This window comes from Equus przewalskii, chromosome 7, assembly GCF_037783145.1.
Source record: "Equus przewalskii isolate Varuska chromosome 7, EquPr2, whole genome shotgun sequence".
In the NCBI taxonomy this organism is placed as follows: domain Eukaryota; kingdom Metazoa; phylum Chordata; class Mammalia; order Perissodactyla; family Equidae; genus Equus; species Equus przewalskii.
The window spans coordinates 47,154,166-47,172,088 of record NC_091837.1 but is presented as its reverse complement, the minus strand read 5'-3'; the positions used below and the strand labels follow the sequence as shown (position 1 = coordinate 47,172,088).

Genomic DNA, 17,923 nt, shown 5'->3' with positions numbered 1-17,923 from the left:
TTTCCTGCTCCGCCCCACTCACAGCTCCTTAGTGTGGCTGATCTTGTGCATGTGATTGCTCAAGACTGATTCTAACCTCCTCCTGTGCTCAGGGGCTGGAAAGCTAGCAACAGCACTGCCCGGATTCTCTTGGAGCTGGGTTCTGGATGCCAATTGGGTTTTGCAAATAAGAAATAGTCGAACAAGATTAGAAAGGGGAGAAGTAAGGAGGAGGTTGCCTTGCTGTGGCTTCTTGAGCGTTTCTGCAGCTGTGTCCTATCTGGGTTCCAGGGTGCCAAGGGCTAGCCTGGAGGCGCAGGACTGCAGTTCTTGTATCCATGGGCTGCACTGCAGCACAGGGCTTAAAACTCAGCCATTCACTGGGGGGCTCCTTGGAAGCCCAGCTTAAAGCCTGCTGCTCCAGCCCTAGCAACTCCCCACTTGGTTTGTCTCTTCATATCCCATCCTAGTAAGAGTCACTGAAGGGGATGGAGGGCGGAAGGAGGAGGTATCTGGCCCTGAGCCCAGAGCATAATAGGTCTGCAGTAAAAGTTGGGTGAATGAGCAAATGAATGAATGAATTTGCCCATGTTAGCACCTAATCACCTGTAGCAAGTCCCTGCAGGGGCGTTTATTTCCTGCCCTGAGCCCTGACTGGTAATCTTCGTCTTTCCCCTGCTTTGCCTACATTGGCCACTGAGGGAAGAACAAGGGCAGGCAGTGGAAAGAGGCAGAGGGGAAGAACTTGGGCAAGTTCCTTCATTCATTTGCTCATTCCCCAACATTTACTGCATTCGTATCATGCTCTAGGGACCAGGCCAGACACCCCCTCCCCACACCACCCTCCATCGCCTTCAGTGACTCTTACTAGGATGGGAACTAGCAGACAGAACAAGTGGGGAGGAGGAGAGTGTACTTTGTGTTTGCTGTTCCCTGTCTGGAATGCCCTGCCTCTTCCCCTCATCCACCTGGCAGGCTCCTCAACACTGTCCAGATACCACCTCCTCTCTGGGGCCAGAATGTGTATGCAGGCAGCTGACTCCAGAGACCATGCACTTAACCACCATGGAGGAGGAAGGGAGGGTTAGAAAAACAAAAGAAGGGAGGTGACACGGCCCAGGCGGGACAGTCCCACGTAACAGACATACATAAGCCAGCGGCTCATTTGTAAACTGCAGGCCACACAGCTCTGCCAGGAGAGGGTCTGCATTTCCTAAGGAGGAACTTTATCTTGGGGACTGATGGTCATCACGCTTTGTGTCCCCACTTACCTTGGCAAATAGGGAATGAGTAGAAACCCGAGCGGCAGGCATCACACCGAGGGCCCTCGACCCCAGGGCGGCACAGGCACCTTCCTTGGGCATCACAGATTTCGGGGAGAACTCCCTCCAAGTTACAGTCACACCCTGCGAAGGAGAAGAGACTGTCAGAGGGGGTCTCCATCCTCAGTCCTCTGTCAGGTTCTCCCCTCTCCCAGGTTTCCATCATGGAAACACAGATTATGAGTTATCTATGGTTTACAGACATTCTTAACCCAAAAGACTACATCTTAAAGGGAAATAAAACAAATATTCAGAGAAGGTCAGAGATGCCGCTAAGAAACATCTAGGGTGGGCACTAGTTTGCAAAATTGCTACAATCTTTGAACATCTATCCCTGTGAGAAGACATTTTTTCCCACATTTGAGCCTTGTACAGTAAAACTTCAATTTAATAGATTCCCATCTAATGACAATCTTGAATTAAACATATTTCTACCTTCCATTTTTTAGAAGAAAAGAAACGAATATAAATTCAGCCCTAATATGTGCCAGATGTGGCCTTCACTCGGCTTGTCTGACTTCATCCTCCGGGCATGAGGACTTTTTAGGCTGCTTCCGATCCTGCAGATAGGTGCTCCCCCACCTCAGGGCCTTTGCTCCAGCCATTCCCTCTGCTATACTGCCCTCCCCTGGTTCTTGCTCATCCTTCAGGTTTCAGTTCAAAGCGAACTCCTCAGGAAGGTCTTCCCCAGTCAATGTGTACAAGCAGCTCCCCTCCCTATTCTCTATCTTAGCAGTGTTGGTCTTTCACAACACTTTAATTACTGAAATCACGTATTGTCTTTGTGACTTGCTTTGGCCAACGGAATGAGGTGACAGTGCTGCTGTGGGATTTCTAAGCCCAGGTCACAACGGGCTTTGTGGATTCTACTCTCACTCTCTGCGAGCCCTGGGACCACCACGTGAGGTGCCCAGTCTGGCCTCCTTGAGAACAAAAGGCCAATGGAGAGAGATGCCCCCCGTCCCATCTGAGCCCAGTCCCAGCAGACCCTCCAGCAAGTCCCGCAGAAAGACCACCCAGCCAACCCACACGACTGTGACAATAACCCTCGTTGTTTGAAGCCGCTAAGTTTTGGGGTGATTTATTACACAGCAATAGATGACTGAAACATCTAACAGACTGAAAGAGGGAATGTAGCCACAGGCCGACTAGGACCAGTTCGACTGACCCCATCTTACCAACAGAGTAACTGAGAGTTGTCTTTCAGGAACTGAGAGTCCCTCCTTACCTAGTTCAGGCCAGTGGAGACCACAACCCATCAACTGGGCCTGCGCAAATGCCCCATAAGTGACCCTTTTGACATTAAAGGGCTGAAAACCCCACCCTTAGATCGTGCTAACACCACCATTTTGTGAACATGCGTCCATCCAACGAAGAGGCAGGAAGTTTGACTACACTTGTGCAGATCATGAATTACCTCACTTCTCCTTACCTCCAATCATCTGTCTCCACACTTCAGACCACCCTGCCTTTCCTCCCATAAATTGTGCCCCAGGCCCTAGACCGGCAAGACAGATCTGAGAGCACATGCCCCTGTCTCCTTGCAGATCGATCTCACAATAAAGCCGTATCCTTTTCTCAAAGGCTGATGCCATAATAATTGGCTCTTTTCGCACATCAGGCAAGAGAATTCCCACTTTGTTTGGTAACAAGAACTCCCCTCAGCACTCCCACTGCCGCTATACAGTATTTCTCAATAAATAAATATTTCTCAAAAAGATAGGGCTCCTGCTTGACTTCATTATGAATGGATAAATAATAAAGTCAAGCAAGAGCCCTGTGAGATAGGTAAGCATTTTGTAGTTGAGAAAAAAGATGCTCAGAAAGGTTAATTAACTTGCCCTAGGTCACACAGCCAGAAAAGCTGAGTCAGGATTTGAACTCACATCTGTTTGATTCTAAAGCCCATGTTCTTTCTATTATACTAAGAATATAAGCTGTTAACTGATTTTAAAAGACACGTTCAAGATATGTCCTAGATTAGCATACATATTCAAACCAATCTCATATTTAAAACATCTCCATTTCTATCAAGAACATTAGCACCCAAATCTGTAACATGGTCCCACAAGGAAGAGGAAGAGAAAGGTCCTGAAAGACTCACAGATTCGACTGGGTTCACCCTACTTACTAAGGAAGAGAAGTCTCATGCATTTGGGAAAGATTTTCTATAAGGACTAAAATAACAGTTGATCCAAAAAACTAGTCAAATCCCACTCCTTCCCATTTGCCCTAAACCTTTAATCTTTCATATAAAAGGTTGATAACACAGTTGTGGAATTTTTCTAATACAATAATTAAGAAAAAAGGTCGGGGTAAATCAGAACAACTTTACAGTCTTTGCATCATCTCTGACTCGTTCATACTTAAATGGAACAGTTGCCCTAATTTGAAAAAAAGGGCAACGGACACCTCCAAGGGCACACTCATCCCCAGCGAAGCCTTGGAACCCAGGCTGGCATGAGCATCGCTCTGACAGTGCATCACGGCTGCTACACGAAGGCCCAATGCCACCGCCCTGGAGGCTGAGAACACCACAGAGAAAGAGAAAGTTTGACTGTCAATTACAGTCTTGGTGTTAAACCAAGCATTGGAATTCAGTAAGAAACTTGAACTTGACATTGGCATCGAAGTCCAAAGAATCCTGATTTACAGCCAACTGTAAGCAGAAAGAAAGCATCGAGCACCCGTGCATTTTACAAATTCCCTTTCTGAAATTCCCTTTTCAATGTCTCCTCTTTCTTAGCTGGCAAATAGTCCCACATGGGGACACAGCCAGGAACCTCTGAGGCCCCTCCCTTCTCGCTCCCCTCCCCTCCCCACACTCCATCCCCAGGTCACAGGATTATGTCTCAGGGAAGTCCCTGGAATCCTCCTCTCCTTCCAGTTCCAGAGCCTTGCTCATCCTTGTTTGCCTGGATTATTTCGAAAGTGTCCTAACAAGGCTGTCTGCTTCCCGTCTTGCTCCTTCCAATCCACTCTCCACACTGGTGTCAAGAGGGATCTTTCTAAACCGCCAACCTTTTCATATCACTTTCCAGGTCAGATCCCTCAAAGGTGACCCAGTGCCTTCAGGATGCAACCTAAAGTCCTTGACATCTGCAACACAGTAGACCCTTCACAATCTTCCAGGCTGCCAGCAGCCTATGCGGCACCTTTGCACAAACTAGAAAAAGGTGTCCCTTCTTCACGATGCTTTCCTGGTACTTGCTGTAAAATCGTCCCCACAAATACACAAATCTGCTCTGTCCGCAGTGGCTATGGCCCCCTTAGATGAGGTGCAGTTGTGCACTGCAACCTGCACATCTGGGCCTGGCTGGCCACTCTGGTCTTTTCCTACTCCTCTCCTCTCCAATCCCTGAACTTTACCTCCTACCCCTGATTCAGCCCCAGGGACCCACCTGCCATCCCCTGTCCATTCCCGAGGCCTTCTCTTAGCTGCCCCTCTGCCTGGCTAAGTCCTTCATGCTCCGAGACTCAGCTCAGATGCCTCCTTCTCCTGTTCTGGGGAAGCCCTTCCAGAACCTCTCTACCTTCTTCCTTCTTGCCTGCCTGCCTTTCTGCTTTCCTGCCTTCCCTCCCTTCCTTCTGTAAGGGGCTGTAAGGATGCCCTCCTGCATGCTCCCGCAGCTTCATGTTCTTGCCTGCTGTTAGCATTAACTCCTGCTGTTATAACTGTTTACCTGTGTGTCTCTTGAAGCTTCCAGGCAGCAGGGACTGTGCAGCGGGCAGCTGCCTTGGCAGTGCCTAGTACAAAGTAGGCACTTAAGAAAAGTTTAATGAATGAAAAATATGCTAAATATTCAAGGCTACAATTCTCTTTGGTAAACACCATTCTTTGAATTCCATTTTATTGGCAGCTACCGGGATCCTCCAAACCCAGATACCAGAATTTGTCTGTCCCTCTCTAAGCCTCCTCTGGCAGGTCTTCGTGCCAACAGTGACTGCCCCACCCGGGGAGGGACAGAGCGTGGGAAGCACGCCTCAGCGGCTGTTGCCCCAGCCTCCCAGAGTTCTCATCGTTAGTACGTGCCCCAGCCCCAACCACAATGACCACTGAACTCTGGCCATGGACAGTGGCTCCTCACAAAGGGACTGGGGGAATCAAAACCTCTTCAGGACATTGGTCAAGAAACCTCCTATACAGCCGTGTCTTCAAGCCAAATGGGCTGCTTCACAGAATCTGCCCCAGACTGCCTCAATCTCCTAGATAAAGTAAACTAGAGTCTTTCTGCAGCTGTTGATTGAACTTGGAGGAATAAAAGTGCACACGTGCCTGTAGGCTAGAGTGTATGTTTCCCATATGCTGTTGTTTTCAAAAGGCACCCTTGAAACTGTGCCTGTTGTACACCGATTTCCTAAAAAGAAATGTTAAGTGGTTATGAATGATCACTTGGACCCAGAAAATCCTAATAATATGCAGGGTCAGAAATATAATGAAAAACCGGAAAACATTCTGATCTGCGACACTCTTCTATGGTTCAGTTCTGCTTCAGCTCTTCAGTGTCTGGAATGGAGAATGTGGATTTTCTAGACAAATAGTTCTCAACTTGGGCTTCACATTGGAATCTCCTGGTAAAACACCATCACCTGGGTGTGGAATCCCAAACTCAGAGATCTGATATAATCCCACAATCTGTAAACTATGGCCCGAGGGCCAAATCCATCTCTGTTTTAGTAAATAAAGTTTATGGGAACGCAGCCAAGCTCACTCATTTACGTATGGTTGCTTTCATGCTAGAGCAGCAAAGTTGACTATTTGCAACTTTGCCTACAAAGCTGAAAATATTTACTATCTGACACTTTACAGGAAAGTTTGCCAACCACTGAATAGGAATTTCTACTAACTAGGGCAGTAGTTCTAAGCAAGAGACATACATCAGAATCATCTGGAAAACTTCTTCAAATTCAAGCCTGGGCTTTACACCTGGAAATCTAGATAAAGATCTGGGGTGATAGACAGGAATTTCTATTTTACAAAAGTGAGGGATTCTAAAACACAGCCCTATTTAAGAACCACTGTATGAGAAGACATGAAAGCATCAATGGGCCTTGAAGAATTCAAATTCTCAGGGGTGGAAGGGCCCCCGGTGTTATCCAGCACTGCATGTCTTCTGGCAGTTGAGATGTTTGTGCTTCTAATGTTCAGGGCTGGGAGTTAAGCTGCACAGTGGGTGGTTTTGAAATGCATTAAGAGAAGGCCAGATTGAAGTGGGTATCTGTGCGTTCAAACTCCCAAGTAAAATCCAACTGCGCTAATTGAAACTCCTTTTCTCTGAGGCCGTGTTCTAAGCTTCCCGTATATTTTGAAACAGACGTTTGAACTTCCCTTCAAGTTCAGTTAAATTTCTTTTCCTGAAATCACCACCAGTCTACATGGGGAGAAAAAGGAATTAAATAACAAAGGGATTACTGTAAACAGTCCAGGAATGGGGGATCTGAAACATTCTTGTGGAAGAAAACTAGAGATGTGTGTTGGAATCAAGGCTCAAAAGCCGAGTTCCATTCTAGTCAATTACGAAACATTCAGGAAACATTGGCAGATGCCTCTTACAGGCAGGAATCCACGGCAGGTACTGTGGGGATTAGAAACCAAGTCAAGCATAGCTACTGTCCGCAAGTGACCGAGTGTCTGACAAAGGCTTAAGACAATACCCCACATAATGACCCACGGCACTGTGGTCTGATCAGAGGAGCTGGGCCTCGGTGGGACAGAGTTGGAACTAGCATAGGAAGGTAAAGTGGATGATGTTAGACCTCAGGTGAGCCCTGTGCTGCCCCCAAATCCTACAACATTCCCCAAGCCCATTCACTCCCTCACGTTCCAGGATGAGTCATTCATACCTTCACTCTCCTCATCTCCAAAGCCTCCTCCCCATCCTCACTTTCTGCCCCTGACCTTGCTTCTTATTTCACAAAGGAGAAAAGGAACCACCAGAAGAGAATGTCCACACGTTCCCACCATTGCACCCACCTGACCCTCCTCTAGCCCATGCGCTCTGCCTTCTCCTCTGTTACACTCTTTCCCATCCCAACAAATGGCAGCATCTTCCTTGTTTGTTCTACCCAAAAGCCTTAGAGTCACTCTAGAGTCCTCTCTTTCTCTCAGTCCACATCCAGTCCAGCAAACCCTGGTTCGACTTCAGATTATATCTACAATCTGTCCACTTCTTGTCGCCTCCACTGATACCTCCTGGGTCCAAGCCACCATCATCTCTTCCTCATGGATTATCGCAATAGCTTTCTGTGAGGTCTCCCTGCTTCTTCTCTCCTGCTAAAATTAGTTTTCGACACAGTAGCCACAAATATCCTTATGCAACACCATTTCTCTGTGCAAAACTCTCCTTGCCTCATTCAGAGTAGAATGTTAAGCCTTTGCAATGGCTGACAAGGACCTACCATCTGGTCCCCAGAACTTCCCTTCCTTCCCCTCTCCCCTTCCCCCACTCTGCTTTCACACATCTGGTCTTCTTTTTGTTCAATGAACACCTTGTCATGCTCCTGCCCCGAGGACTTATCACTCGGCCTTTCCTGTGTCTGGATGCTTCTTCTCAGACACCTGCAGAGCTCACCCTTCACCCCCTTCAGGTCCCTGCTTCATTATCTCTTCAGTGAGGCCTTCTCTGACTATCCTATTTAAATTTGCAAACCTCACATTCCCTAACCTCTCTCTGCCTTATTTTTTCCACAGCACTCATGGCCAAGGCTGCCTCCAGTCCACACCCTGAGCTACTATATTGTTGCAGAAACTGAACTCCTGTGCCATGGAGAGGTCACCAGAGGCCATCCTCTCTGCCCACCCACACCGTGGACATGCTGGAAGGGCACACGTGCTCACATACACCTCTCACTACCTCCACCCTAGTGAGATGAACATGTGGCCATCAAACCTCTCCAGCCACCCAGGGGAAGGAGAAGCAGACTCAGTGGGTGACCCAGTTGGAGCAGTCACGGGCTGGGTGCATGCAGTGTGTCTTTTGTTGGTGCCCTTCTGATTGTGTGCATCCCTGTGTATGCCATTATGGGTTTATGTAGAAACTGTCCACAGCTCCAGAATCGAACTTAGAGGCCTGGAATCTTCTCATATGAGTCAGTTTATGCATATGACGTGAATGGCTCCCCCTTAAAAATAGCACCCTTGTGCAGGACATAACCCTGCATATCATAATATTACATATTAGAGATCTTACTTACTTAGTAGTTTATATATTATATATGTTATTGTATGAGTCCCTCCACTGGAATATAAGCTTCAAGAGAGTTGAGAATTTTTAAAAATTCTATTCATGGTAAGTCTTTGGCAGCCAGAATGATGCTGCGCACATTACAGGAGATCATAAAACACTCTCAGAAGGAGTGGTGTGGTAGATGTAACACCCACACCCTCTCGATACTCACCTCTCCATCCCAAAGGCTGCTTCCTGCCCACCCCTGCCACTCTCTGCTCTGGGAACCTTCCTGGTTGCAGGAGAACCTCAGCCTTTCTGCAGGCCAAGCTTGACGTGCCTGAGAGTTCATGCCCCAGAGGCAGCCCTCCATTGATGGCAGGTAACTGAAGTCAGCTCATCAGCTGGGAGGACACTGAGCAAAATCTATGCTTAAAGGGATGCAGCTCCAGGTGCTACAGTAGGGACCTGCTTGCTAATGCATCTTCATAATGGCTCCCTTCACTCCCTGACTCACTCCCTTATGAGGTTTCCTGGAATCACCTCCCAAATAAACTGCTTGCACCCAGTTCCTTTCTCATAGTCTCTTTTCGGAGAACTCAAATAAGACAGTAGGCAACTGACTGCCACCGAAGGTTTTTGAGCAGGTTAGTGACATACAATCCAAGCTCTGTTTTGTTTCCTTAATGAGGTAGGGCCATTGCGATAGACAGACTGGAGTGGAGAAGGATGGGGGGTGAAGAGCTCAAGGAGGAGACACCTGCAAGACACCCCCCATGCTCCAGCAAGGACAATTTGAAATTGGGTATAGCAGTGTGCATAGGAAGTAGAAAAACAATATGGAACATAACATTTTCATTGATATTAAACCAAAAGAAAGTTACTTGCCTTTTATTTCTCCAGCTACTGGATCTTCTGGACTTGGAGTAGAAATAGGGAAGATGGGAATTCCTATGTTTAAAAATACAGAGAAGGATTAATGAGACAGTAAAGTAAAACATTAACTTGCAATAACTAGGAAGAAGCCCTCTCTAATTTAAGGAAAAGTAGCATGTGGAGACTAATTTAAAGAAAGGCAATATTGCTATATTTGAAATGCATCTAGTAATTGAAACCAGACTGATCAGATGTTCTGATTTGTATATTAATGAACAGAAATGGATATTTCATTCTCACAATAGCTAAGACTCAGTCTAAGCAGGGTTGAGCTTGGTTTCTTTAATGTCTTTACTGACTTTTTAATGTAAAATTGAGGCTAGTTTTAAAAAATGTTTTCTTTCAAGATTTTTTCCCTAAAGTTTTGTTTATGCCATAAAATTGCTTCAGGCTTTTTTTTTTTTTTTTAATAAGAAGGCAAATGCAATTTCTGCTGAGCCTCTACCCAATAATTACAGATTCTAAATTGATTAAGTCCCGATTCAGTGTTACTGTGTTTGGGCTTAAAAACTGGTTCCTTTCAATATAAGATGATCATATAATTTCTCCTCCAAACTAGGACACTTAATGGTGACAGTGGGTGCTAGTTTGACGATGACCCTGGGACGTATGAGCCAGGACATGTAGTCACCCCATTCACGTGTGTCCTCTTCACCTGGCCCCACAACTCAATATGCTTTTCCTGTGATGGGAGAGCTGTGAGTGTGGGATGGGCAAGAACTAATGCGGCAATGGAGAGGCCTCTTCTTGAGACAGTGTTTCTTTGTCCTAACACCCAAGTGCACTTTACACTTTTTTACACTGCTGCAGCACAAACACAACACGGCTCTTGTCACAATTTGCAAAGCTCATTTCATAGAGTCTCCTGCTTCAAATTCTTTCGTGGTTCTATACATACACATTTCTTTTCTCTGAGACCCTGAGACGTTCACTCAGATCACTGCAGTCAGCTAAGGTGGGGCCCATGATAACCTGGCCTATTGTACAGTGGGAAAGAGGGAACACATTCCCCTGGCCACCTGAAGCACAAAACACACTACATGTATGCAAACAGACATCTGGAAGCTCATGACATTTCTTCTAGGTTTATGAAGAAAAATCACACGTGTGGATTACTAAGTTGAAATCGCCAATATTTGACCCTTTGGACCTACTGAGATGGTAATGTCTACAGTACACCTAATATTTTGGAGATAAATGGATATAAAATGTACTTACATAAATTTTATGTTCCAAACTTTTGGAAACATTTTCAAGTAAATACAGCCAACCCGGCTCCATTTCTGTCTCCCCTCACCATGCCTGCCATGCCCTCAGGTGTCATGCACAAAGCCCAGGTATGTGTCAAGAAGGGAGGCCCCTCCTCCTGCAGTGGGTACTTACTCAAGCAAAATGGGAAATTATGGTATCCAGCCGCACACTTCTCACAGTGGTCTCCCTGGAAATTCGGCTTGCAGGTGCAGCGGCCCGAACCCTGCTCACAGTCTTCCGCGTGCTCAGGGTTACAGCTGCAAGCTAAGAGAAATCCCAGTTTCAAAGCACCAGGCCTTCGCTGCACTTAATTAGGCAAATACATCCCCACACTCCTCAGACAACGTTTACTACTTTATCATTGGTCTACTGTTATTCTTGAAAGAATACAACCTGTTTTCTACTTCACATCTGGTTGATGGTTCTCATTAACTGAACCTCATGGGCTCTCAGAGATAAGCTTTAAGAGCATCCACACTGAGAAGTTCTTAAGAATGTAGTTTAGTATACTGAATACTTCCCAGTTCCCTGTGTAAGAGGCAACGCCTGCAGCAAGTACCATCGGAGGGGCTGGGGGTGTGTGTGTGGTAGCTCCTGGCAGGGCCGTTGGGTGCAGCTTCACCTGGCCATTACCCAACTGTGAATGTCCATATAGTGGTCATCATTTCATAGCTGTGATGCAGACACAAGTGTGGGATGCCTAGATACTGATATAAAATTTGTGGACAGAAAGCAAGATTGCGCCCATAATCCAAATGTTAGATTTGCGTGATAGAGCTTACTGAAGGAAAGTTTTGCAACCAACACAATGATCAGGTTTGCATTTCAGAGGGACATATTTGGGGCTTGGGGTGTAAAAGGTTTGGTAACCCTCCACTTGGGAGCTACCTTTGACCTGGCGGGTCATCACCTTGGACAGTGAAAATACTATCTTCGCTCAGCTGAGTAAGTCTCATGAAGAACTGGGGGACTGCAGAAGCCATGAGCATCAAGCATACTCCAGGCCTGGCTTCTCCTGGTGTCCTTTGATAAATTTGTTTAGGATTTATGTACAGTAGGTTCTTTATGCTAAGCCTTTCATATCTCCATGAGACCACTTCAGTGACAAAGAAAGAAACTGATGAGAGAAGTGATGGAGAATCGAGGTTCCTAACAAGGTACAACGTCCTGCTTTCCTTTGCCAATACCTATTCATCCTGGGCACCAGGAAAGTGGTGGACATACTTCGTGGGGTGATGTGGAAGAGGGAGGGAAAACAGGAACACACTTTTAACAACTAAGAATGTTCTAGGGAGAAGTAAATCAGAGTTTATATGTTCTTTGGACTCCGATGCCCTCAAATGTTAATGAAACGATGAATGAATTTGGGGGAACAGTGGGCACAGAGGCCAACTTCAGGACTGGAATTGCTTTCCAACTGTGACAACCAGAGAACATAAAAGAACCAAGTACTGAACAGACTATAGGTGACACATGTTGGGCAAAGTCCATAATCTGACCTATGACTGATAATCTGCAGGGAAAAGCCAGTGGCATTTTTCTGTATAATGGATGTGGTATGGCACAGTGGTGCCAGACAGATACGAACTCTATCCTGGATCGATCAGTTAGTGGTTTTGGCACCTGGGCCAAAACATTTAACTACTGAGACCCTTTGGTTTCCCCAAAAATGAGAATAATAATACAGTATCTTGAGTTTGTTGTGATATTTAAGATATTCATGAAAGTATTTAGGCAATGTCTTGCATATGGCAAGTGCTCAATAAATCATAGCTATCTTAAGTATTATGACTATAATTATACCCTTGTGAAATCATTACAATGTTGTCTTGATGTGAATTCTGACAAAAATTTGAAATTATTGGAAACCGTAGCAACATGTTAAAACAACAGAAAATGGAGGAACTAATATTTGTTGCAAGTCTAGTGGCAGGCCCAATGCTTAGTATTTTCTTAGGTGCTTTTGATGGCATTTCATTTAATCTTAAGGAATATATTATCATTTCTATTTATATATAAGAAATCTGAGGTTCAGAGAGACTATGTAACTGCCTGAGATTACTTGGCTAGTAAAGAGTAGATCGATAATATGAAGAGAGAGACTAGGAAGGGAACTAGTAACCAATCAGAATTTAGTCCAATGACCTCCCTGAAGCAGACACACCAGGCTGGAATGACACTTACGGATGCAGCCATCTGGGGCATCAAGTGGAATGCCGTAAGGGCGGAAATAACCCTTAGCACACTTTTCACAGTTTACACCAGCTGTGTTATGCTAGAAAGAAACAAAGGAAACTTAGAAAGAAGAGTATTGGAGAAGTCCTTATTTTGTGCTATTCATCCAAAGAAATAATTCTGTCATATACAATTATAATTTCCTAGTCACTGAAAACAAATAAGCATCGATCTTGACCTTGAGACCTAAGATTTACCACAGGACACTGGCTTAAACTTGGCTCTGGAATTTTTTCCCATTGAAAGAGGAAACGAGGGTAAGTTCCATGAACTGGATAGCCCAGGTTTTCCCCTCTACCATAGAACTTGCAAATTTCAAGAGGACTACTCTTCACAGCTTCATTCAAAAGTGATCAATGGAAATAAGTCACCCCTAAGGGGTTAACCCAAGGGATAAAGGGTCATATGTGTATTTTTATCTTCTCTGATTTTGGAAGAAATCACACATACAGATCATCTTCTCTTGTCATTCCAATTTTTTCTGTACTTTAGTCAAGAAACCATTTTTCAAACATTTTTGTTACACGAATGGAAAACGTAGGCATGAGTCTCATACACAGAGCTCATTTTAAAGTACAATACTAGGAGGCTTTTTATATTTCATAGTTAATCCTTGTAATTGCCACAAAATCAAATTACCCAACATGCATCATCAGTTTCCAAGAACTATACACCATGGCTCTAGCTCAATTCTGCCCCCCTCTCTCTAATTTGGAAACAATTAAGAGGACAGTGTTCTTTCATTAATGAAAGGAAAGGCAATAGGAAGTTAAAAAGAACCAATTTAACACACTTTGACCCAAAAAGGGTCTGCATAGAAACACGGAGAGGAGAACAAAGGCCCTTTCTGTATTCTTTGCCCCATTTTTGATTACTTTATTAATTACAGATTTTAATTTATTACCACTTCTTGTCCTGTGGGCTAAAATCTGAATTCATTTTAACATTGAGGTCTAAAAACTGCACTGGCCACTTCTCTGACTTCACATTTACATGTGGGAACATTTTGGGCAAATAAGAAACAGCTGTATTCACCCTCTTGTCCATCAAATGCCAATTATCCTCTCAACTCTGTAGTTGCTACTATGACTTAAAATAGGCAAGACACAAGGTTAACTTTGGCTCCCCAATTTTTTACCGTTGGAATAAGAAATGAGGAAAGGTTCTCTGAAGTGGGTACCTCAGGCTTTCCCCATTACCACAGAGTTTGGTTAATGAAGCAACCGTCACAGAGAAGTAATAATTTTAAGACACAAAGAACAGCGACAAATGACCTGCAGATGGAATAATGCCTGTAGTTTGCCTTCAAGTCTCCTGTGGTTCTCTGGGACCCACACCACACCCTAAAGGCACTTTATCCATGGACACCAAGGTCACGGTTGGACCAAGGCCATATTGGGACTCAAGGAAAGTGGTGGCTCTGTAATTTCCATATTGGAGATGCTGGGGGGAAGTAATCTCTCTAGGAGGTGTGGGTGCTTGAATTTCTATTTGCATGACACTTAACATAAAAGGAGAAAACCTCAGCTGTCCAAGCTAGAGTGGGGTGCATGCTGATGGAACCTATGCAGGAGGTAAGTCCACCCCCACTGACCCCTCCTTTGGCACACCACCTAGACAGGCTTTCGATGGAACATTCGCTTAGAAACCCCAGGGCCTGCTCTGATAATTCTTAGGTCCTAATTCCTCCAAGAAGAACTTTTCCAAGGTGCTTTGCAACCTTCAGGTAAACCTTCTCTCTCTCTCTCCTTTTCTCTCAGTTCCTTGGCCACATCCTCAACACTGTTGCTAGCTTCCATCTCTGTGAACATCAAGCATGCGGAAATTATTGGCTAGTCCACTCATTGGCCACACTCTCTCTGGAAGCCCCCTATCTGATTTTCCTTCCTAAGGCCAACACAATCTGGCCTCTGTTACTTCTATGACTTATCTACCCACTGGCTCACTCCCTTCCAGCCACATGGGGCCCCTTGCTCCATCTCAAAGCCCTTTGTCCTGCCATTTCCTCTGCCTGGAATGCTCTCCCCGAGACAGATGCCTCGCTCATTCTCTCGCTTCTTTCAGGTCTTTACTCAAATGCCACATCCCAAGGAACTGGCCACCCTATTTAAAATGTCACATCCCACAAGCCAATGCTTAAAATAGTAAACCCAAGAAATAAAAATGAAATCAATGCCACATGAGAATATAGCCATCTCTGATAACTGCTTGCCCTGCAGGATAACATCTGGCTGTCTTACATGCTGTTTGCTTGACTACTTTAAAGTGAGGTTTCCACTCCCTGTCACCAGCCCAGCTGATGGTAGATATTTCATTATTCTCCCATTACCAGCACTGTACAGAAAAGGCAGGAAACAGCCAGGTTAGCTCGTGCTGTGGACTAAATGTTCGTGCCTTCTCCCCAATTCATTTGTGGACCTAGTGTGATGGTATTTGGAGCTGAGGCCTTGAGAGGTAATCAGATCATGAGAGTGGATCCCTCATGATGGGATTAGTGCCCTTATAAGAAGAGACACAAGACAGCTTCCTTCTTCTCTCTCTGCTCTCTGCCATGTGAGGATACAATGAGAAGATGGCCATCTGCCAACCAGGATTTGCTGGCACCTTCATCTTAGACTTCTCAGCCTCCAGAAATGTGAGAAATAACTGTTTATTTTTTAAGCCACCAAGTCTATGGTATATTTGTCATAGCAGCCTGAACAAAGACAGCTGGGTTTCTGATGGGCAGACCTTGCTCTAGGGTATGCGTGTTCTATCAACAAATTCAAACTTCATTTTGAAGAATCACCTCATGGCTCACAAGCCCTCTGACCCTGATGTAGGAGCATTCCCTCCCTGCTCCTTCTTTCTTCCTTGTCAAGACTCCTCATGTTCCTCGGTATATGGCATAAGATAGGGTGATATATTTTTCCCCAAATGAAGAGCCAATTGTGCCAATATCATTTATGTAATGTCCATCTTTCCCTTCCATTAGAAATGCTAATTTTGTTGTAAACCAAATTTTAACATCTACAAGAACTTGTTTCTAGATTCTCTATTAAGTTCTTTTATTTTAAATTTTTTTTTAAAGATTTTATTTTTTTTTTCCTTTTTCCTCCCCAAAGACCACTGGTACATAGTTGTATATTCTTCGTTGTGGGTCCTTCTACTTGTGGCATGTGGGACGCCGCCTCAGCGTGGTCTGATGAGCAGTGCCATGTCCGCGCCCAGGATTTGAACCAATGAAACACTGGGCCGCCTGCAGCGGAGCGCGCGAACCCAACCACTCAGCCATGGGGCCAGCCCCATCTATTAAGTTCTATTGAACTATTTATCCCAGCATTGAGTCCATATGCAATTAATACAGATTCATAATATGTTTTGATATCTTGGAAGACAAATTTCTCCAATAATTGTTCAGTTTTTCTAAACTATTTTTCTATTCTCATATATTTTTTTATTGATAAGAACTTTAGAATCAGCCTGTCACTCTTCATAAAAAATTCTGTTGGAATTCTGATTGCAACTGTACTGAATTTATAGATTGGTTTGGGATTAACGGTATAATATTGAGTCTGGAAACACAGTATGCCTCTCCATATAGGTCTTCTTTTATAAACTTCAGTAAAGTTTTATAGGTTTGAATGCAGCTCCACAGTTAATTTCTTCTATCTGTTGCCTCTTGGAGTACCTCCAAATCATTCCAACAGTCACAGCTGTGTTCTCCCGTATGTTTGTGTTTCTGCTTTCTATCTTTTTGGAGAGTCTTGAAATTCCTGATCTGTTGATAACATGCTTTCTTATTTTTCATGCTGTTGAGGATTCCGGAAGGAGACAGTATTTTGCTTTCTTAATCTTTTCTGTCATTGTGTGGGATTTGTTGCAGGAGGGAATGTAGCCCTACGTGCTCCATCTGTTTCTTGATCTCATCTCTTCACTTTGTGTGGTGCGTGTGTGTTTGTGTATGTGTGTGTGTATAGGAGACAGACAGTTTGAAAATAGTGAGACCAACACATCAAGAACACAGGGCACCACAGCTGGGGAGCAGCTCAAGACTTGGACCAGAAGTCGAGTCTCCATGGAAGAAGCTAAAGATTCTGTTCTAGTTAATGGAGATAAGTATCTTCAAACATCATCTCAAACAACATGAGTAATCTTCAACCTTACTTAAGAACATCAATAGTTTATCAAAGAAAAAGAAATCAAGGAGTCAATCCAAAAATGCTGTATTCCTTGCCTTCTTCTTTCATTGCTCTTTCCCCCAATATTTTATTACAAAAAATTTCAAACTTTACAGTGAACACCTTTACACCTCTATATAGAGTTTACCATGAACATTTTACTAGATTTGTCTTATCATATAATTATCCATCTACTCATTCCTCTCTCCATTCACTAATCCATCTTATTTTTGATGCATTTCAAAATAAACTGCAGTTATCACTTTCCCCTAAATATTTCAGATGCATATAATTAACTGGAGTTTAACTAATACTCAATTAATTAGTTGAGTTTAATTAATTTAACAGTGTTTAGGTATTTTTCTTTTGGTATAAAATTTGTGTACAAGGGCAAAACTTGCAATTATACATTCACTGAGTTATGAGAAATGCACATATTTGTGAAACCCAAATCTCCATCTAGACATAGTACAATACTATCACCCCAGAAATTGCCCCCAAGTCCCCTCCCAGTCAATCCCCATCAACTCCCCAGAGTCAACCACAGTTATGATTTTCTTCCCATTATTGATTAGTTTTACCTGTTCCAGAATTTCATAAATAGCCCTCATATTATATGTATTCTTTTTTAGAAGTCTTCTTTCACTTACATTATATGTATCCTTTTTTGGAAGTCTTCTTTCACTTAGCATGATGTTGTTAAGATTCTTGCATGTTCCTGCATGCATCAGTAGTTTGTTGCTCTCTATTGCTCATTCGTGTTTCATTGTATAAATATGGCAGAGTTTGTTCATCATTCTACTATTGATGGACACCTGGGCTGTTTCCAGTTTGAGGCTGTTGAGCATAAAGCTGCTGCAAATGTTTTGTAAAT

At 44.1% G+C, this 17,923-nt stretch overlaps 1 protein-coding gene across 3 annotated transcripts in view; it reads right to left on the bottom strand.

Moving 5' to 3' along the window:
- LAMA3 (laminin subunit alpha 3) overlaps nt 1-17,923 on the bottom strand; it is a 258,466-nt gene that overhangs the window by 156,209 nt on the left and 84,334 nt on the right. For all 3 annotated transcript variants that reach the window (XM_070629807.1, XM_070629808.1, XM_070629809.1), the window contains 4 exons: nt 12,839-12,929; nt 10,787-10,918; nt 9,356-9,418; nt 1,251-1,385 (listed from right to left, as the gene is read on the bottom strand). In XM_070629807.1, the coding sequence (XP_070485908.1) occupies nt 1,251-1,385; nt 9,356-9,418; nt 10,787-10,918; nt 12,839-12,929 (421 nt within the window). The remainder of the gene's footprint in view (nt 1-1,250; nt 1,386-9,355; nt 9,419-10,786; nt 10,919-12,838; nt 12,930-17,923) is intronic.